Below are 20147 nucleotides of genomic sequence, written 5' to 3' on the forward strand. Positions count from 1 at the left end.
TCACTGGCCTGCAGGGTAATCTCCCTCGCTATGCACACCCTCCCCCTCCTGCTATCCACACCCTCCCTCAATTGCCAACTATGCCCTCCACTCGCCCCGCAAGTCCGCCAATCATGCCCTCTCCTCGCGCAGTATTTCTGCAGCTGGCTCCACCCAGTGTTCAGAAAGTAAACGGGCCCTAGTGTGACAGAGCCGCTTTTCCCCCACCCCTCTCCCAGTGGCTCGCGCCCTTCAGCGTTCCAGTCGCTGCTTCCTTGGGCCGCCTCCAACAACCGATCACAGCTTGATGCATTAACCAGAGGGGGACGGGAGGAAAGGACGAACTGGCCCTCTTGCGCACCTCCGCGCGCGCACAACCCAACAAGAGCCAGGGGGAGGGGAGAAACAGGGCAGTGAGCCGGAGGTGGAGATAGCCTGGGAAAGCTCCCTTTCCTAGCCTCGCCCTCGAGTGTAAAATACCCATCCAGCCAGATCACAGAGCCTATAATCTGTAATATATTAAAATCTTAAATCGGCAAGCAAATCCCCATCAACTATTTCCACCATAAATTCCACTGCAACTTAATAAATGGACTCCAAAATGTCTCCAGTTAGAAACTTTATTTCCATAAACATAGTACAAAAAAGAGACAACTGTTAGTTAACTCTCAGATCTGGGTTCCCCCCCCCCACAGAATTCTCACCTTTTTCCCCCCAAACAATTTGCTTCTAGACAACAGCAACAAAGCTACCCCCCCCTCCCCCCAAATGTTCACTTTAAATAAAAAAAGTACAAAACCAGGGCCAAGAGCCCCTGCGCAAGGCCAGGCTGAGAATCCGAGGGGTGGCTCCTGGTCCTGATAAGCGTTATTTAAAAAAAAACTTTTGTTCTGCAAACGAGACTGACTCCCGCTGACAACAGGACTGTTTCGGTGCCCACAGATTCCAGACTCCGGGTTTAGACAAGTAAAAATAAAGACTTGCATTTATATGGCACCTTATCACATCTCTCAGGTGCGTCTCAAAGTGCATCACGAATAGCGAATTATTTTTTTTAAGAAGCAAGTGGCAGCCATTTTCCACACGGCAAGATCCCACAAAGGGCAATGAAAAGAAGCGACTAGTTAATCTGAATCTTGCTGCCGTTGGTCAAGGGAGTGATTTGGGGGCAGGGCCCCAGAACTGTCTGTCCTTCGACTAGTGCTGCGGGGTCTTTAACATCCACCTGACCAGACAGGGCCTCGTTTCAAGAGGCGATGCCCCAAGGAGTCCTTCGCTCAGTGGAATGTACCGCGACATTGCACAGCCCAATTTGGGCCTGAACGGGTTTGTACCGAGGGGTATCTGGGCACTCCAAGCTTAACTCGCACCGCGAACATGACCGCATCGATTGAGAGACTCTCTACTGCTCCCACACCGAGTTACTCGTCAGTCCTACTGCAGGTCCTTCAGTGGCTTAAATTAAAAAATTCCCATCCTCGTGTTGAATCCATGGCCTTGCCCCTCCCTATGTCTCCAATCTCCACCAGCGCTGCTACAACAACCTCGACCCTTGTGCATTCGCCCCACCATTGGCGGCCATGCCTTCAGCCCCGCACTGGAATCTCCCCCCACCCCACCCAAATCATCTTATTCAAGTCCCTCTGTCAAACCACTCTCGGTCACCCTCCTACTGTCTCCTTCTTTGATCCCCCTCCCATTTGTCCCTTTATGCCTGTGAATCGCTATGGGGACGGTTACCTACCCAGCTTCCCACGGAGCAAGTCATCAGCAATGCGGAAAGGTGCTCATCCACAAGTCTCCAGCGCGCTCCTAAACGGGAACGGGTGTGTGGGGTACAATGGCAGCGGGGTCGCAATACGCTCAACACCCACTTCACCGGACAACCCCCCCACCCACTCTACGATACTCTAACCAGTGCAAATATATAGCGCAATATCGAGAACACCCCCACCTCTCGCTGCGTGTCTACACCCCTTCCCCGCCCCAACAGCAGAGGCACAGTTGCATATGTACATGCAGCTCTCAACACGTTGCCCAAATTGTGGTGACAGATCACGGCCTGTCCTCATCAGATGTCTGCACGACCCTGTGATCTCCAGTGAGTGTCACCGGACAGCGATCGGGGGGGGGGGGGGGAGAGAACGACTGGAACACTGACCCGAAACGTTAACTCTGGTTTCCTCTCTCTACGGGTACTGCCTGACCTGCTGAGCGTTTCCAGCATTTTCACGTTGACACAGCGGCTTAGCACCTTGGTCAGAAACGTCTCGCGTCCATTTAACTTGAAATTCAGCGACTTATTCTGGTAAACGTGTGTCGTGCAGAGCTGCAGGAATCAGTAGTCAACCTGGTTTTTTTTTTTTTGCCGGCAGTGGTGGTTAGGGGAGAAAAGTTGGCCACGACCCTCACCACCCCCCCCCCACCACCACCACCCCTGCTCTTCCAACGGTGCCCTGGGATCCTTAACATCTGCCCGAGGGGGCAGGCGGAGCCCCGGGTTAACGTCTCGTCCAACGGACAGCGCGTTTTGCAAGGTGCGGCGGCCCCTCAGTACTGCCCTGGGAGTGTCAGCGCGGGCGATGCACTCGAACCCCTGGAGTTGGATCTTCTGACCAGTGAGCCAAGCTAACGTGCCGGGGGGGGGTGGGTGTCAAGCCCTGTTGCTGTGCGCCGGTTAACACAAGGCCTGCTGTTCTTAACTAGAACAAAACAAACAAAAAAAAGTGCAAGAGGGCCACGTAGAACTAACCAGGGCGAACAAAGCGATGACGGCTCTTCGGCTAGCTCGGTAGTTACGGCAAATAAATACACTGTCGTGGCGACCAAGCCTTACATCGAAGATAGGAGGAGGCCATTCGGCCCCTCGAGCCTGCTCCGCCATTCAATGCGATCATGGCTGATCTGCGGATGCTATTGTATCCAAAAATAGCTAAAACGAAAAGATCCTGTTAAAGGAAGTTTTAAATGGGGAGTCTGGAACAACCCAGACTCACCAATGTAACCGTGGCCGCTGCTGTGGGAGGCAGCTCCAGGCATAAGAACTAAGAGCAGGAGTCGGCCCAACGGCCCCTCGAGCCTGCCCCGCCATTCAATAAGATCATGGCTGAACTTCGACCTCATCTCCACTTTCCCGCCCGACCCCCTCCACTAACACAATTCATTCACCCAGCGGTCAGGGTTAAGGCAGAGGTACCGGTTCAGAGCTGGCTTGAAGCGTCTGATTCGTGGCCGAGCCGGGACCCGGGGCGGAGGAGGAGGAGGAGGAGAAGCCACCTCTCGTCGGGCCGTAACTCCCGGAGCATTTCATCGCCTCCTGCAGCCGGAGCAGGGCCCGCAGGTCGCCGGTGCGCACGGCGCTGCAGAAGAGCCGGGCGTGCTCCTTCAGCTCCTCAATCTGCCGCTGGGCGCTGCTGTTCTGACGGATCAGGTCCTTGGTTTTCAGGGTGATCTCCAGCAGCCCGGACCGGCTCAGGATCTCCACCGTGTTGCGGAAGCGCCGCTGCTTGGTGGGGCTGGGGCTGGGCTGCCTGGAGGTGGGTCTGGTGGCACCGCCACCGGCGGGAGACTGAGCGCTCGGAGCACGGGGACTCGCCGGGGAAAATATGGAAGAGGAGGAAGAGCAGGAGGAGGACGACGACCAGGAGCACATGGATTCAGAGGATTCAGACTGAGAAACGAGATTTGGAGAGAGCACCGGCGGCGGGGACACGGAAACGTCAAACTGACTGAAGACACGCGCCGCGCCACACCAGGCCGGCTGCCGCGAGTTCTCCCGCCAGTTTGCCGCCGGCGAGACGTTTTGGTCGGTCTGGGACGGTGACATTTCCGGCGAGGGCGTCCCCGTCTGGTCCACGCACGGCCGTTTGCTCTTGGCCCGATCGGCTGTCCTGTCGTCTTGGGCCACGGGGTGCCCCGGCTGCCCCTGGCCGCCGCCTCCACCGTCTCGGCTCCTGTCTGGGTGAGGGGCGATCCGAGGGTAGGAGTTTAAAATCGGGAGGTAGGTGTCCTTGCCCGGCCCGGCTTTCGTCTCCGTCTTCGTGGGTCTCAGGGAGGCTGCCAAAGGCTGGCGGATGAAGACCACTCGGGTCTGGCCTGGCGGTGCACCGAGGGCGCGCTGGGCTCCCCAGGTCTGGAGCTGGGCGTGAACAAGCTGCCTCCTTGTGGGAGCGGACAAAGGCTGTTCAAAACACGGCAACGGGACAAGCAGAATTAGCATACAATGTGCAAACAGAATCGCGCGCAGTGCCTCAATGCAAGTGTATAAGACTGCGTAATCTGTTTAATATGAATATGTCCAGTGCATCTTTGGATTAACTCATCAACTGCCATGCCAGTGGCCATCTGATTAGTCAATCAAACATCGAAAAATAGGAGCAGGAGTCGGCCCTTCGAGCCTGCTCCGCCATTCAATATAATCATGGCTGATCCTCTATCTCAATACCATGTTCCCGCTCTCTCCCCATACCCCTCGATGCCTTTTGTGTCTAGAAATCTATCGATCTCCTTCTTAAATATATTTAATGACTTGGCCTCCACAGCCTTCTGTGGTAGAGAATTCCACAGGTTCACCACCCACTGAGTGAAGGAATTTCTCCTCATCTCAGTCCTAAATGTCCTACCCCGTATCCTGAGACTGTGACCCCCTGGTTCTAGACCCCCCCCAGCCAGGGGAAACATCCTCCCTGCATCCAGTCTGTCCAGCCCTGTCAGAATTTTATACGTTTCAATGAGATCCCCTCTCATTCTTCTAAACTCTAGTGAATACAGGCCTAGTCGACCCAATCTCTCCTCATACGACAGTCCTGCCATCCCAGGAATCAGTCTGGTGAACCTTCGCTGCACTCCCTCTATGGCAAGTTAACAGTGCACACACAGACAAGCGAGGGCAGGATCTGCAGCACTGTGGGTTGGGGTGGGGCGGGCCGAGGCTTTACTCTGGTTTAGTCAAATACAGAAAGTGTCAGAATCTGGGCTCGGGACGACACAACTGGAACCAATTGATGCCGGAACTGGGCAGAGTTCACAACTTGGCCATTTGACCTCTCACTCACAGTGGCTTTTTCTAGACCGAGTCGATTATTCTCTTCGAAATGTAGATATTTGGCAATGTCGCTCTACGAACGTTCTGGGGCAGTCACAACCGGTCTAGCTGTTCAATTGCTAATCAGGAAATTTCCTGACTTGGAAATATATCGGCCGTTCCTTTGTCGTCACTGGGTCAAACTCCTGGAACTCCCTCCCTAACAGCACTGTGGGAGCACCTTCACCACACGGACTGCAGCGGTTCAAGAAGGCGGCTCACCACCACCTTCTCAAGGGCAATTCAGGGTGGGCAATAAATGCTGGGCCTCGCCAGCAACGCCCACATCCCGTGAATTAATTATTTTTTTAAACTTAATTTCATGAACTAATCAGATTGCAGCACAATGCTTCAAAGGCACCATCACTTTGTAGTTGCTGTAAAGTCGGATGACAAAGTAGTTCTTGGAGGCATCCTGGAGGCCTTGCTGGGTGTGCCCTAGATCCTGGAGGCCTTGCTGGGTGTGCCCTAGATCCTGGAGGATCGCTCATCCTCAGCATCACTGGTGGCCTCATTCCTGGAGGAATTCCCCGAGGAACTCCTCGGCCAGAAGTTTCACCAGGACTGGAGAATTTGAGCTACGAGGAAAGATCGGATAGGCTGGGGTTATCGTCTTTGGAACAAAGGAGGCTGAGGGGAGACTTGATTGAGGTGTATAAAATTGAGGGGCCTGGATAGAGTGGATAGGAAGGACCTGTTTCCCTTAGCAGAGTGGTCAATATTTAAAGTAATTGGTAGCAGGATTAGAGGGGAGTTGAGGAGAACTGTTTTCACCCAGAGGGTGGTGGGGGTCTGGAACTCACTGCCTGAAAGGGTGGTAGAGGCAGAAACCCTCATTGCATTTAAAAAGTACTTGGATATGCACTTGAAGTGCCGTAACCTACAGGGCTACGGACCAAGAGCTGGAAAGTGGGATTAGGCTGGATAACTCTCTCTCGGCCGGCACAGACACGATGGGCCAAATGGCCTCCTGCTGTGCCGTAACCGTTTATGATTCGATAAGGCATCCCCATCGGTGGTGGTCCCTCCCGGCAGGAGACCACCATCTGGCAATCAACTTTATTTGCTTAAAACATAACCTATCACCACGTCTACATTCGCCGCTTTGAACGGAAAGTGGATCTGCCCTTTAAAAAGTGAAGGGGAAGAGTATATTCAACACAGAGATCGATAGATTTTTGAACATTAAGGGAATCGAGGGATATGGGGATAGTGCAGGAAAGGGGAGATGAGGAAGATGAGCAGCCATGATCTCATTGAATGGCGGAACAGGCTCGAGGGGCCAAATGGCCGACTCCACAGCCCCCTCCTCTCATTCGCCACAGCGTGCAGGCTGGGGATCCACACCATCCAACTGTGCATTAGCAGGGGGGGGCTTCCTGCTCCACACCTGAAGGCAGTCACTCTCGCCGGGCTACAGGGCCACAGGGCTGGCTTTCGTGCGTGAATCTCGACACCGAGCCTGGTCAGACTATTCAACCATGGGTGGCATCACGGCCAAGATGTCCTCCTCACCAGATCACTGCACAGATGAGAGCTCTCCAGCAGGGGTCATGGAGAGTCATTTAAAAAAAAAAGTTATATTCATTCACGGGATGTGGGCGTCGCTGGCAAGGCCGGCATTTATTGCCCATCCCTAGTTGCCCTCGAGAAGGTGGTGGTGAGCCGCCTTCTTGAACCGCTGCAGTCCGTGCGGTGAAGGTGCTCCCACAGTGCTGTTAGGGAGGGAGTTCCAGGATTTTGAACCCAGCGACGATGAAGGATCGGCCGATATATTTCCAAGTCGGGATGGTGTGAGAGACTTGGGAGGTGATGGTGTTCCCATCAGAACCAGGAACGCGGGTGGATTTTTTCCCCCTCTCGCTAGCCCAGGACGCAGAGGCCAATTCAGGCTCTCCAGAAAACAAGAATACAAATATCATCGACTCAAACCATTTAATCTCAGAGCAAAGGTCCCACTCACCGCAAAGAGGGTGCGTTAGGTGAAGCTGTGGAGCCTAACCGTGTATGGGGGACACACACACACACCATGACGTTGCCCTACATAAACAGGGTTTCCTGGCCCGACCCATCTCTCGCATAGAATATACGGCACAGAAACAGGCCATTCGGCCCAACCAGCCCATGCCGGCGTTTATGCTCCACTCGAGCCTCCTCCCATCCTTCCTCATCTAACTCTACCAGCATAACCCTCTATTCCCTTCTCCCTCATGTGCTTATCTAGCCTCCCCTTAAATGCCTCTATACTATTCGCCTCAACCACTCCCTGTGGTAGCGAGTTCCACATTCTCCCCACTCTGGGTAAAGAAGTTTCTCCTGAACTTTATCAGGGTTTACTGCAGTAGGCTGGGGAGTAGGGGGGTCTGTACCTCTTTCAGAAGGACATTCTTCACAATGTAGACAGGAGTCAGGCTGGGGAGCGAGCTTTGTGCAGCAGTCGGCGTCTCCGCAGGATTCAACGGCGCCGGCCTCTTGCGTGCAGACTGATCCTCCGAGTCGGTCTGTTCCAGTGTACTCAGATACTCCGAGCTCGTGTCTGGGAACAAGGCAGAGAAAGAGAGGCTCAACCAACAAAATAACGCAGAGGCAACACGCACTATCTGGAGCGAGGAACAGCAAATATCTCCCACCCGCGGGAAATCAGCGTGCAAACCAATGTCTGCCTGCCAACCACAGCATCACACAGCACAGGAGGCCATTCGGCCCATCCTGCCAGTGCTGGCTCTTTGAAAGAGCTCTCCAATGAGTCCCACTGCCCCGCTCTTTCCCCACAGCCCTGCAATATTTTCCCCTTCAAGTATCTATCCAATTCCCTTTTGAAAGTTACTATTGAATCTGCTTCCACCGCCCTTTCAGGCAGCACGTTCCAGATCACAACAACTCGCTGCGTAAAAAAAATTCTCATCTCTCCTCTGGTTCTTTTGCCAATTTTAAAACAGCACCATCAATTTGTCCAGCCACCTTCAAAGATTTGTATATATACACTTCAAGTCTCTTTTGCCAATCATCTTAAATCGGTGTCCTCTGGTTACCGCCCCTTCTGCCAGTGGAAACAGTTTCTCTTTATTTACTCTATTAAAACCCTTCATGATTTTGAACACCTATTAAATCTCCCCTTAACCTCCTCTGCTCCAAGAAGAACAACCCCAGCTTCTCCAGTCTCTCCCCATGTCTCCCATCCCCGGTACCATTCTCGTAAATCTCCTCTGCACCCTCTCCAAGGCCTTGACATCCTTCCTAAAGTGCGGGGCCCAGAATTGGACACAATACTCCAGCTGGGGCCTAACCAGTGTTTTAGAAAGGTTTGGCATAACTTCCTTGCTTTTGTACTCTATTCCACTATTAATAAAGCCAAGGATCCCGTATGCTTTTTTTTTTTAAAACATAGAAGATAGGAACAGGAGTCGGCCATTCGGCCCCTCGAGCCTGCTCCGCCATTCAATGAGATCATGGCTGATCATCCAAATTCAGTACCCTGTCCCTGCCTTCTCCCCATATCCCTTTAGCCTCAAGAAATATATCCAACTCTTTCTTGAATATATTTAATGAATTGGCCTCAACTGCCTTGTGTGGTAGAGAATTCCACAGGTTCACCACTCTCTGGGTGAAGAAATTCCTCCTCATCTCTGTCCTAAATGGCTTACCCCTTATCCTTAGACTGTGACCCCTGGTTCTGGACTCCCCCGCCATCGGGAACATCCTTCCTGCATCCAGTCTGTCTAGTCCTGTTAAGAGTTTTATAAGTTTCAATGAGATCCCCTCTCATTCTTCTAACCTCCAGTGAGTATAAGCCCAATCGACCCAATCTCTCCTCATACGTCATTCCTGCCATCCCAGGTATCAGTCTGGTGAATCTTCGCTGCACTCCCTCCATGGCAAGAACATCCTTCCTCAGATAAGGCGACCAAAACTGCACAACGTTATCAATTTGTCCAGCCGCCTTCAAAGATTTGTATATACACACTTCCAAGTCTCTCTGCTCCTGCACCCCCTTTACAATTGTACCATTTATCACAGAAATCACAGAAACCCCACAGTGCAGATAGAGGCCATTTCGGCCCATCGAGCCTGCACCGACACATATCCCACCTGATCCCCGTAACCCCACGTATTTAATCCCCCTAACACTAAGGGTCAATTTATCATAGCCAATCAACCTAACCCGCACATCTTTGGACTGTGGGAGGAAACCGGAGCACCCGGAGGAAACCCACGCAAACACGGGGAGAATGTGCAAACTCCACACAGACAGTCACTCCACACAGACAGTCACCCGAGGCCGGATTCGAACCCGGGTCCCTGGCGCTGTGAGGCAACAGTGCTAACCACTATGCCACCGTGCTGCCACTGTATACTTTCCTCCAGTCAGAAAAACAACCATTAACTATTACTCCCTGCCTCTCAGCTAAGGGTGTACCCACACTGCTACGACCTCTTTAACCCCATGGTATTCAATTTTGCTAACAAGTCTATTATGTGGCACTTTATCAAACGCTTTGTAAAACGAATCATGCAACAGAAAACAGCACACCCAGTGACCTGCGCGAAGGGACCAGCCCTGGTCCTAATATACCCCTGGTCTCTGCACGCAACACAGTAAACCACAGGGATTGGGTGGAATCTGAAGGAACGGAATCAGCGTTTCTCTGCAGTAAGTTATGCAGCTGTAAAAATTCTACAACTGGCCGTCGTGTTTGCGAGCTGGAGTGGAGAGTTGTCCGGGGGCAGTTGCGAAACAGAAGACAATGGAAACCCTCTGCGGCGAGAACAGACATGTTAACTTTTCAGGTGTTGTTCCGTCTACAGAACAGAGCCCACACCTGAAACATGAACCTGTCGATGCTCTCCACAAATGAGTTGGTGATCTCACTGAAACCATAACATTCTTTATGGGCTTGACAGAGCAGATGCCGAGAGGCTGTTTCCCCCTGGCTGGAGAGTCTAGAACCAGGGGGGTCACAGTCTCAGGATAAGGGGTCGGCCATTTCTGACCGAGATGAGGAGGAATTTCTTCACTCAGAGGGTGGTGAATCTTTGGAATTCTCTAGCCCAGAGGGCTGTGGATGCTGAGTCGTCGAGTATATTCAAGACTTTTTGGCACCAGGGTAAATCAAAGGATATGGGGATCGGGCGGGAAAGTGGAGTTGAGGTCGATGGTCAGCCATGATCTTATTGAATGGCGGAGCAGGCTTGAGGGGCCGTGTGGCCGACTCCTGCTCCCAATTCTTATGTTATGCGAGTAATTGTTTGCTGTCCCACATTCTAGCGAGTGTACAGGCCGCAGGATGCCTGTCGCAATACCACCTGCTGCGACCGACTGATGTCATCTCACGTACACTGCCTGACCTCAAATGGGCAAACTAGTAAACGTGGTACCCAGTCACCTTCATGGTCCCAGTCCAATAGTTAACAAGGTTGTTGCAGAATTCTATTTTAAAAAAGGGACTGTAGAGAGCATTCCGAAGCCTCACTAAATCCCCGGTGCTGCACATTACCTGAAAACCCAGAGTCCTTTTCCGACTCTCCCCGCAACGGCCACTGTTTCTTCCCAGCGCTTCCCACGGGATTCCTTTTCTCTGCTTGTCCGTACCGACCGTCCGGCGGGTTCTCCAATTTAACGGACACCCCGCACAGCCTCTCCTTCACACTTTTGCGGGCGGTTCTGGTGCTCTCGGCCATGGGCGTTTTATCCAGAGACATGTCTCCTCGCAGGCTGGAAAATATTCTGCAGGAAAAAGGCGTTGTCATTGCTTCTGGAACTGGTGCGCAGACTGCAGCGTTTCTAACAAGCGCATTACACTGAGGCGGGGCAGTTTAAATCCGCTCATACGGGGGGAGGGGGGGCCCCTCCGTGTACCCACTGGAGAAGATGCAAAAGAAAAGGATTCACAATGGATGATACCAGAACTGAGGTGTTCTAACTACCAGGAAAGACTGAACAGGGTGAGGGCTCTTTTCTCTAGAAAAGAGAAGGCTGAGGGGCGACCTGATAGAGGTCTTTGAGATTATGAAAGGGTTCGCTAGGGTAGACGTAGAGAAGATGTTTCCACTTATCGGGGAGACCAGAACTAGGGGCCATCAATATAAGATAGTCACTAATAAATCCAATAAGGAGTTCAGGAGAAACTTCTTTACCCAGAGAGTGGTGAGAATGTGGAACTCGCTGCCACAGGGAGTGGTTGAGGCGAATAGCAGAGATGCATTTAAGGGGAGGCTAGATAAACATGAGGGAGAAGGGAATAGAAGGATATGCAGGTAGGGTTAGATGAACTAGGGTGGGAGGAGGCTCGTGTGGGGCATGGGCCCGTTTGGCGGAATGGCCTGTTTCTGGGCTGTAATTATTTTGTCTCCTTGAGTGAGAGAGCAAGTTGGTGATTGGTTCGTCAGCCCTGCCCAGCACAGTTCTGCGAGAAAATGCCAGGAGCTGTCCAGGGTGACTGGACAAGGCCCAGCTTTCCACTATAGCACGACTGACGAGATGAGAGAAACGCAAACCGCAGTCAGCGTGCTTGAGCAAACATAGAAGATAGGAGCAGGAGTCGGCCATTCGGCCCCTCGAGCCTGCTCCGCCATTCAATGAGATCATGGCTGATCATCCAAATTCAGTACCCTGTCCCTGCCTTCTCCCCATATCCCTTGATCCCTTTAGCCTCAAGAAATATATCTAACTCCTTCTTGAATATATTTAATGAATTGGCCTCAACTGCCTTCTGTGGTAGAGAATTCCACAGGTTCACCACTCTCTGGGTGAAGAGATTCCTCCTCATCTCTGTCCTAAATGGCTTACCTTAGACTGTGACCCCTGGATTTTTTTTTTTTTTTTTTTTTTTTTTTTTTAAACCCAGCAAAATGGAAACTGTTATAATTTGTTAGCTGCGTAATTTTCCACCGTGCATCCCTAAGTTTCTGTGCTTCATGAAATTATAATGGGAAAGGAAGTCAGCGTAAGATTGGGGCAGGCAATGTTTAGACAGCCACAAGCCTCTGCACACAAGCAGCCATTGAGGTTTAATCTGCAACTGATTAGTGACTCAGAGAGCAGCACACAGAGAACATAAGAGACAGAATGAAGCATAAAAGAGATTTAATTTAATGGGAATCAGGACAAACAGCAAGTTAAAAATTGCAACCAAGCAATAGCAGGCTCGTCTTCTCAAGGCCCTGCAGGTGTATAGGCTGGGATTTTCAGTCCCTGCGTTACTCTCAGTCCCTGCACAGAGCTGCTGTTTCCTGCATTCGCAAAGAGTCAGGGGCCAGGTACAATCCTGCGGCAGTTTGAACGTCACTGGTCAGCTGTGGGTGGCCCTCTCGCCTCTTGAGTCAGGAGGTTGTGGGTTCGAGTCCCACTCGAGAGACTTGAGCACATAAAGTTAGGCCGACACTCCCAGTGCGGTACTGAGGGAGCGCTGCACTGTCAGAGGTGCCGTCTTTCGGATGAGACGTTAAACCGAGGCCCCGTCTGCTCTCTCAGGTGGACGTAAAAGATCCCATGGCCACAATTTCGAAGAAGAGCAAGGGGAGTTGTCCCTGGTGTCCTGGCCAATATTTATCCCTCAATCAACATAACACAGATGATCTGGTCATTATCACATTGCTGTTTGTGGGAGCTTGCTGTGCGCAAATTAGCTGCCGTGTTTCCTACATTACAACAGTGACTACACTTCAAAAAGTACTTCATTGGCTGTAAAGCGCTTTGGGACGTTTGGTGGTTGTGAAAGGCGCTATAGAAATGCAAGTCTTTCTTTCCTTGTGACTGCTTGAATACCCCTCTCCAATTATGGATAGACTGCCTCCTCACCCCTCAGCCTGATGTGCTGGAGCAGCAGAAACTATGAAACACACTGGCAAATCACATTTGAACAATGCCCACTGACCTATTACTCAGATGGTTCATTTTCAGAACTAATCCCATATTGAGCACAGACGCTGTGACACTGACTGCCCCCTCCCCAGAACACCTGACAATTCAGGTCCCGGGATCACAAGCACTTGGCTGGATATTGCCCCAATCATTCAATTCAATTCAATTCCGTAACCCACTCCTGGAACCACGGACTCTGCCCCCAGGAACCCAGCCTCTGCCCCCAGTTCCCCCATGAACCCCAACCTCTGCCCCCAGTTCCCCCCCATGAACCCCAACCTCTGCCCCGTTTCCCCATGAACCCCAGCCTCTGCCCCGTTCCCCCCCCCATGAACCCCAGCCTCTGCCCCCAGTTCCCCCCCATGAACCCCAACCTCTGCCCCATTTCCCCCATGAACCCCAGCCTCTGCCCGTTTCCCCCATGAAACCCCAACCTCTGCCCCCAGTTTCCCCCCATGAACCCCAACCTCTGCCCCATTTCCCCCCCATGAACCCCAACCTCTGCCCCATTTCCCCCATGAACCCCAACCTCTGTCCCCAGTTCCCCCCCATGAACCCCAACCTCTGCCCCCAGTTCCCCCCCATGAACCCCAACCTCTGCCCCCAGTTTCCCCCCATGAACCCCAACCTCTGCCCCCAGTTCCCCCCATAAACCCAACCTCTGCCCCAGTTCCCCCCCATGAACCCCAACCTCTGCCCCCAGTTCCCCCCATGAACCCCAACCTCTGCCCCCAGTTCCCCCCATGAACCCCAACCTCTGCCCCCAGTTCCCCCCATGAACCCCAACCTCTGCCCCGTTTCCCCATGAACCCCAGCCTCTGCCCCGTTCCCCCCCCCATGAACCCCAGCCTCTGCCCCCAGTTCCCCCCCATGAACCCCAACCTCTGCCCCATTTCCCCCATGAACCCAGCCTCTGCCCCGTTTCCCCCCATGAACCCCAACCTCTGCCCCCAGTTTCCCCCCCATGAACCCAACCTCTGCCCCATTTCCCCCCCCATGAACCCCAACCTCTGCCCCATTTCCCCCCATGAACCCCAACCTCTGCCCCGTTTCCCCCATGAACCCCAACCTCTGCCCCCAGTTTCCCCCCCCATGAACCCCAACCTCTGCCCCCAGTTTCCCCCCCATGAACCCCAACCTCTGCCCCCAGTTCCCCCCCATGAACCCCAACCTCTGCCCCCAGTTTCCCCCCATGAACCCCAACCTCTGTCCCCAGTTTCCCCCCCATGAACCCCAACCTCTGCCCCCAGTTTCCCCCCATGAACCCCAACCTCTGTCCCAGTTCCCCCCCATGAACCCCAACCTCTGCCCCCAGTTTCCCCCCATGAACCCCAACCTCTGCCCCCAGTTTCCCCCCATGAACCCCAACCTCTGCCCCCAGTTTCCCCCCCCATGAACCCCAACCTCTGCCCCCAGTTTTCCCCCCATGAACCCCAACCTCTGCCCCCAGTTTCCCCCCCATGAACCCCAACCTCTGTCCCCAGTTTCCCCCCCCATGAACCCCAACCTCTGCCCCGTCCCCCCCCATGAACCCCAACCTCTGCCCCAGTTTCCCCCCCCATGAACCCCAACCTCTGCCCCCAGTTTCCCCCCCATGAACCCCAACCTCTGTCCCCAGTTTTCCCCCCCCATGAACCCCAACCTCTGCCCCGTTTCCCCCCCCATGAACCCCACCTCTGTCCCCAGTTTCCCCCCTCATGAACCCCAACCTCTGTCCCCAGTTCCCCCCCCATGAACCCCAACCTCTGTCCCCAGTTTCCCCCCACCCCATGAACCCCAACCTCTGTCCCCAGTTTCCCCCCACCCCATGAACCCCAACCTCCCTCCGCCAGTTCTCGGGGATTGATGTACCGGAGTCTCAAGCCTAAGGAGGCCTCGCTCGCCGGCCCTGTCCACCGAGGGCTGCTTTTTTTTTTCCCCGTAGGATACCCGGTCCCCGCTGCCCTGCCGCCTACCTCGCCCGCCGTCCGTCCTCTCGCTCTCTGTTATTGGGCGCCGCCGCCTCTCACCCGAACCTGCTGCGGCAGGCCCTGCCCTTCTCCGCCTGCTCCTCTCCGATTGACAGCCGGACCAGCCAATAGGAAGCCTCCCTCCCCCCCCCCCCTGGCCGCACCAATGGCGGGGCGGGCCCGCGGCCAGCGAGTTAGGTTGCGCTCGCGGCGCCCGTGCGCTGCCTCGTGAGGCGGCGTAGGTGATTGACAGTCTCCATGCGACCGGACGCAGGCGCCGCTCCTCGGGGCTGGGGAAGGGCGTGCGGTGCCACGTGAGCAGCGTTGCACAGCGAGCAATGCCGAGAGAGGCAGTGGGGAATCAGTGCAAAGCTCGGGGCATTGAATTGTGCAAACTGGGTCTCGGGGAATTGTGCAAACAGGGCATGGGAATCAGTGCAAAGCTCGGGGCATTGAATTGTGCAAACCTGGGCTCGGGGAATTGTGCAAACAGGGGCCCAGGGAATTGTGCAAACAGGGCATGGGAATCGTGCAAAGCTAGGGGCATTGAATTGTGCAAACCTGGGCTCGGGGAATTGTGCAAATGGGCCCAGAGAATTGTGCAAACCAGTGCAAATAGGGGCATGGGAGTCGTGCAAACGGGGGCCCAGGGAATGGTGCAAACAGTGCAAATAGGGGCATGGGAATCGTGCAAAGCTAGGGGCATTGAATTGTGCAAACCTGGGCCTCCTTCTTCTTAAGCAGTCCCTCGGGAACCGAGGATGACTTGCTTCCACATTAAAAATGAGTTCGCGGGTGACTGAAACATAGAAACATAGAAGATAGGAGCAGGAGTAGGCCATTCGGCCCCTCGAGCCTGCTCTGCCATTCAATGCGATCATGGCTGATCATCCAAATTCAGTCCCCTGTCCCTGCCTTCTCCCCATATCCCTTGATCCCTTTAGCCTTAAGAAATATATCTAACTCCTTCTTGAATATGTTTAATGAATTGGCCTCTACTGCCTTGTGTGGTAGAGAATTCCACAGGTTCACCACTCTCTGGGTGAAGAAATTCCTCCTCATCTCAGTTCTAAATGGCTTACCCCTTATCCTTAGACTGTGATCCCTGGTTCTGGACTCCCCGCCATCGGGAACATCCTTCCTGCATCTAGTCTGTCTAGTCCTGTTAGAATTTTATAAGTTTCAATGAGTCCAATGTGGGACCTACAGTCTCTGTCACAGGTGGGGCAGTCCAATGTGGGACCTACAGTCTCTGTCACAGGTGGGGCAGACGGTGGTTGAAGGGGGCGGGTGGGTGGGGTGCTTGGGTTGACGTGCGCTCCTTCCGCTGTTTGCGCTTGGCTTCCGCTTGCTCCCGGCGAAGAGACTCAAGGCGTTCGGCGCCTTCCCGGCTGCTTCTCCTCCACTTTGTGCGGTCTTGGGCCAGGGATTCCCAGGTGTCGGTGGGGATGTTGCACTTTTTCAAGGAGGCTTTGAGGGTGTCCTTGAAGCGTTTCCTCTGCCCACCTGGCTCCGAGTAGAGCGCTTGTTTTGGGAGTCTCGTATCGGGCATGCGGACAATGTGACCCGTCCATCGGAGCTGATCGAGCGTGGTCAGAGCTTCGATGCTGGGGATGTTGGGCTGAGCGAGAACACTGACGTTGGTGCGCCTATCCTGCCAATGGATTTGCAGGATCTTGCGGAGGCAGCGTTGGTGGTACCTCTCCAGTGCTTTGAGGTGCCTGCTGTACATGGTCCATATTTCTGAGGCATTCAGCAGGGCGGGTATCACTACTGCTCTGTAGACCGTGAGCTTAGTGCCGGGTTTCAGGTCCTGGTCTTCAAACAGAGAATAGTGTAACCAGGGGCAGAGGAATAGTGCTAACAATGCAAGCCAGGGGGCAGGAATGACGTATGAGGAGAGATTGGGTCGATTGGGCTGGAGTTTAGAAGAGTGAGAGGGGATCTCATTGAAACTTATAAAATTCTAATAGGACTAGACAGACTAGATGCAGGAAAGATGTTCCCGATGGCCAGGGAGTCCAGAACCAGGGGTCACAGTCTAAGGATAAGGGGTAAGCCATTTAGGACAAGGCTAAAGGGATATGGGGAGAAGGCAGGGACAGGGTACTGAATTTGGATGATCAGCCCTGATCTCATTGAATGACGGAGCAGGCTCGAGGGGCCGAATGGCCTACTCCTGCTCCTATGTTTCTATGTTTCAAACATGCAAATCCGGCCACAGGGAAGAGCGTAAACAATCTAAATCCAGGCATGAGCAATACTGCAAACAATGGCCCTAGGAAGAGTGCAACAGTGCAAACCGGGGAATAGTGCAAACTATGCAATTCGAGGTAAAGGAATAGTGCAAATTGAGCCCCGGCAATGCAAATAAGGAAGAAGAACTATAACCAGGTGCCAGCAACACTGGGTAACCATCTGGGCAGGTTTGGGTAAGATGGAGGCATGACCCTGACAGCACTGACTGCAGTGTTGGGGGAGTTGAGTTTAGAAAAGCACTAATTATGAGTATATTTTGTACAAGCCGCGATACCACAGCTCTCAAAGTTTCTGGATCAGTTTTAATATTTGTGTCTTGCCTTCATCGCCATACAGGAGTCAGAAGGTTGTGGGTTCAGGTCCGACTCCAGAGACTTGAGCATGTAAAATCTAGGCCGACACTCCCAGTGCAGGACTGAGGGACGCCGCACTGTCGGAGGTGCTGTCTTTCGGATGAGACGTTAAACCAAAGCGCCGTTTGTTCTCTCGGGTGGACGCAAAAGATCCCGCGGCAGTATTTCGAAGATGGGCCGAAGGGCCTCTATCCGTGCTGTATAACTCTAAGAGCAGGGGGAGTTCTCCCCGGTGTCCCGGTCAATATTTATCCCTCAACCAACATCACTAAAAACAGATTATCTGGTCATTATCACCTTGCTGTTTGTGGGAGCTTGCTGTGCGCAAATTGGCTGCCGCGTTTCCTGCATTACAACAGTGACCACACTTCATTCTCCGTAAAGCGCTTTGGGACGTCCGGTGGTCGTGAAAGGCTCTATAGAAATGCAAGTCTTTCTTTTTAGAAGACTGGGAAGGGAATGAAGCACCACTGGATAGCAAAGAGCACCACGCGGTACCGTTGCTGGGCAACGAGTATCTCCGAAGCAGTGCAACGAAGGTTCACTAGATTGATCCATGGAATGAGAGGGTTGTCCTATGAGGAGAGATTGGGCCGATACTCACTGGAGTTTAGAAGATTGAGAGGCGATCTCATTGAAACATGTAAGATTCTGAGGGGGATTGACAGGATAGATGCTGAGAGGTTGTTTCCCCCTGGCTGGAGAGTCTAGAACTAGGGGGCAGAGTCTCAGGATAAGGGGTCGGCCATTTAAGACTGAGATGAGGAGGAATTTCTTCACTCAGAGGGTTGTGAATCTTTGGAATTCTCTGCCCCAGAGGGCTGTGGATGCTGAGATTTTGAGCATATTCAAGGCTGAGATCGATAGATTTTTGGACTCTAGGGGAATCGAGGGATATGGAGATCGGGCGGGAAAGTGGAGTTGAGGTCGATGATCAGCCATGATCTTATTGAATGGCAGAGCAGGCTCGAGGGGCCGTGTGGCCGACTCCTGCTCTTACATCTTAGCTTAAAATATCCCACGGTGCTTCCCACGAATTTCTAACATCGAGGCACATAAAGGAGGTATTAGGGCAGGCGAGCAAAAGCTTGGTCAAAGAGGTCGGTTTTAAGGAGTGTCTTAAAGGAGGAAAGAGAGGCAGAGAGGTTTAGGGAGGGAACTCCAGAGCTTGGCGCCCAGGCGGCTGAAGGCACAGCCACCAATGGAGCGATTAAAATCGGGGATGTTCAAAAGGCCAGAATAGGTGGAGATTACAGAGATAAGGGGGGGGCCAAGGCCATGGAGGGATTCGAGAAAAAAAGACTTGCATTTTGCATTTCTATAGCGCCTTTCACGACCACCGGACGTCCCAAAGCGCTTTACAGCCAATGAAGTACTTTTGGAGTGTAGTCACTGTTGTAACGTAGGAACAAGGAGGAGAATTTTGTAAAATCGAGGCGTTGCTTAACTGGGAGCCAACGTAGGTCAGCGAGTACAGTATCACCTTGAACATTCTCCCCCCCCCCCACCCCGAGATGTCCAGATCTATATATATATATTTATATATATATTTTAAAAAGGTGGCCGTTGTGCGCCCCACTTCTTTTACACAACCCTCCCCTGCAATTTTAATGATTTCTTAAATTGCCAAAACACGCCCGTTTGTTCAAGCGCGCTCCCGTGTGCGCAGCCCAGTCGGCCTCTTGTTCTCTTGGCGGCGCCCTCAGCATTTCCGCCACCTCCTGGTCAAGCGATCCCTGCGGCCCTTCGAATGTCCTCATTTCCCAGAAAAGGAACCCTCGCTTCCGGCAGAGACATTCGACAGCTCGAACAGTCAATTCCCGGCTTCTAGGAGCGAGCAAGCTTCCTCAGGTGATCCCCGGCTTACCCCATCACCATCCCAACGGCGCCTTTCAAAGGCCCCAATTGTTTACGCCACATGTATTTATAGAGGTTAGATGGTTAGAATCCCAATGGTTGTTCTCGTCTGTCTAACCATTTTTTTTTCACAAAATACTAGCACCCTATTATTATACTCCTGTCCATCACTCAACTCGAAGCTCTACAATTGAGGAATCGCTCTGCTTTACTCGTATTCTTTGAATTATAGAATTTAAAAAAAACTCTTCCCCTCATCTCAATCCATAGTGCCTCGACCATATCTCGACTGAATTCCACTTTAATTATTTCCCTTCCCTTCATATAGAAACAAACAGGAGTAGGCCATTCGGCCCCTCGAGCCTGCTCCACCATTTAATGAGATCATGGCTGATCATCCAAATTCAGTACCCTGCCCCTGCCTTCTCCCCATATCCCTTTAGCCTTAAGAAATATATCTAACTCCTTCTTGAATATATCTCCTTTTTAAAATTTACATAGATGCTGTGTCAGTCATGGCTCAGTGGGCACTCGCGCCTCTGAGTCAGAAGGTTGTGGGTTCGAGTCCCACTCCAGAGGCTCGAGCACAAAAATCCAGGCCGACACTCCCAGTGCAGTGCTGAGGGAGTGCCGCACTGTCGGAGGTGCCGTCTTTCAGATGAGACGTTAAACCGAGGCCCCGTCTGCCCCCTCAGGTGGACGTAGAAGATCCCGTGGGACTATTTCAAAGAAGAGCAGGGGGGTTCTCCCTGGTGTCTTGGGCCAAAAGTTATCCCTCAATCAACATCACACAGATTTATCTGATC

General features: G+C 52.9%; 1 protein-coding gene across 1 annotated transcript; it reads right to left on the reverse strand.

Annotated features, from left to right (window-relative positions):
• Nucleotides 1-710: 710 nt before the first annotated feature.
• Nucleotides 711-14968, reverse strand: LOC147096778 (CLOCK-interacting pacemaker-like). The gene is made up of 4 exons (XM_085973400.1): nt 14879-14968; nt 10558-10787; nt 7432-7598; nt 711-4159 (listed from the first exon to the last, which is right to left on the reverse strand). Exons 2-4 carry the CDS (start codon nt 10760-10762, stop codon nt 3161-3163), a joined length of 1371 nt encoding a protein of 456 aa, XP_085829526.1. The 5' UTR covers nt 10763-10787; nt 14879-14968; the 3' UTR covers nt 711-3160.
• Between the last annotated feature and the right edge of the window lie 5179 nt (nt 14969-20147).

Source organism: Somniosus microcephalus, chromosome 34 (genome assembly GCF_052327205.1).
Source record: "Somniosus microcephalus isolate GS21.2 chromosome 34, FLI_Smic_1.0, whole genome shotgun sequence".
Classification (NCBI taxonomy): domain Eukaryota; kingdom Metazoa; phylum Chordata; class Chondrichthyes; order Squaliformes; family Somniosidae; genus Somniosus; species Somniosus microcephalus.

Excerpts from the sequence above, each read along its gene's own strand:
- LOC147096778 (XM_085973400.1), bottom strand. The coding sequence starts at position 10,762 with ATGTCTCTGGATAAAACGCCCATGGCCGAGAGCACCAGAACCGCCCGC. Across the intron at positions 7,599-10,557 it reads AAAGGACTCTGGGTTTTCAG|ACACGAGCTCGGAGTATCTG; the intron begins GTAATGTGCAGC and ends CCTTGTTCCCAG. Across the intron at positions 4,160-7,431 it reads AGAATGTCCTTCTGAAAGAG|CCTTTGTCCGCTCCCACAAG; the intron begins GTACAGACCCCC and ends TGTTTTGAACAG.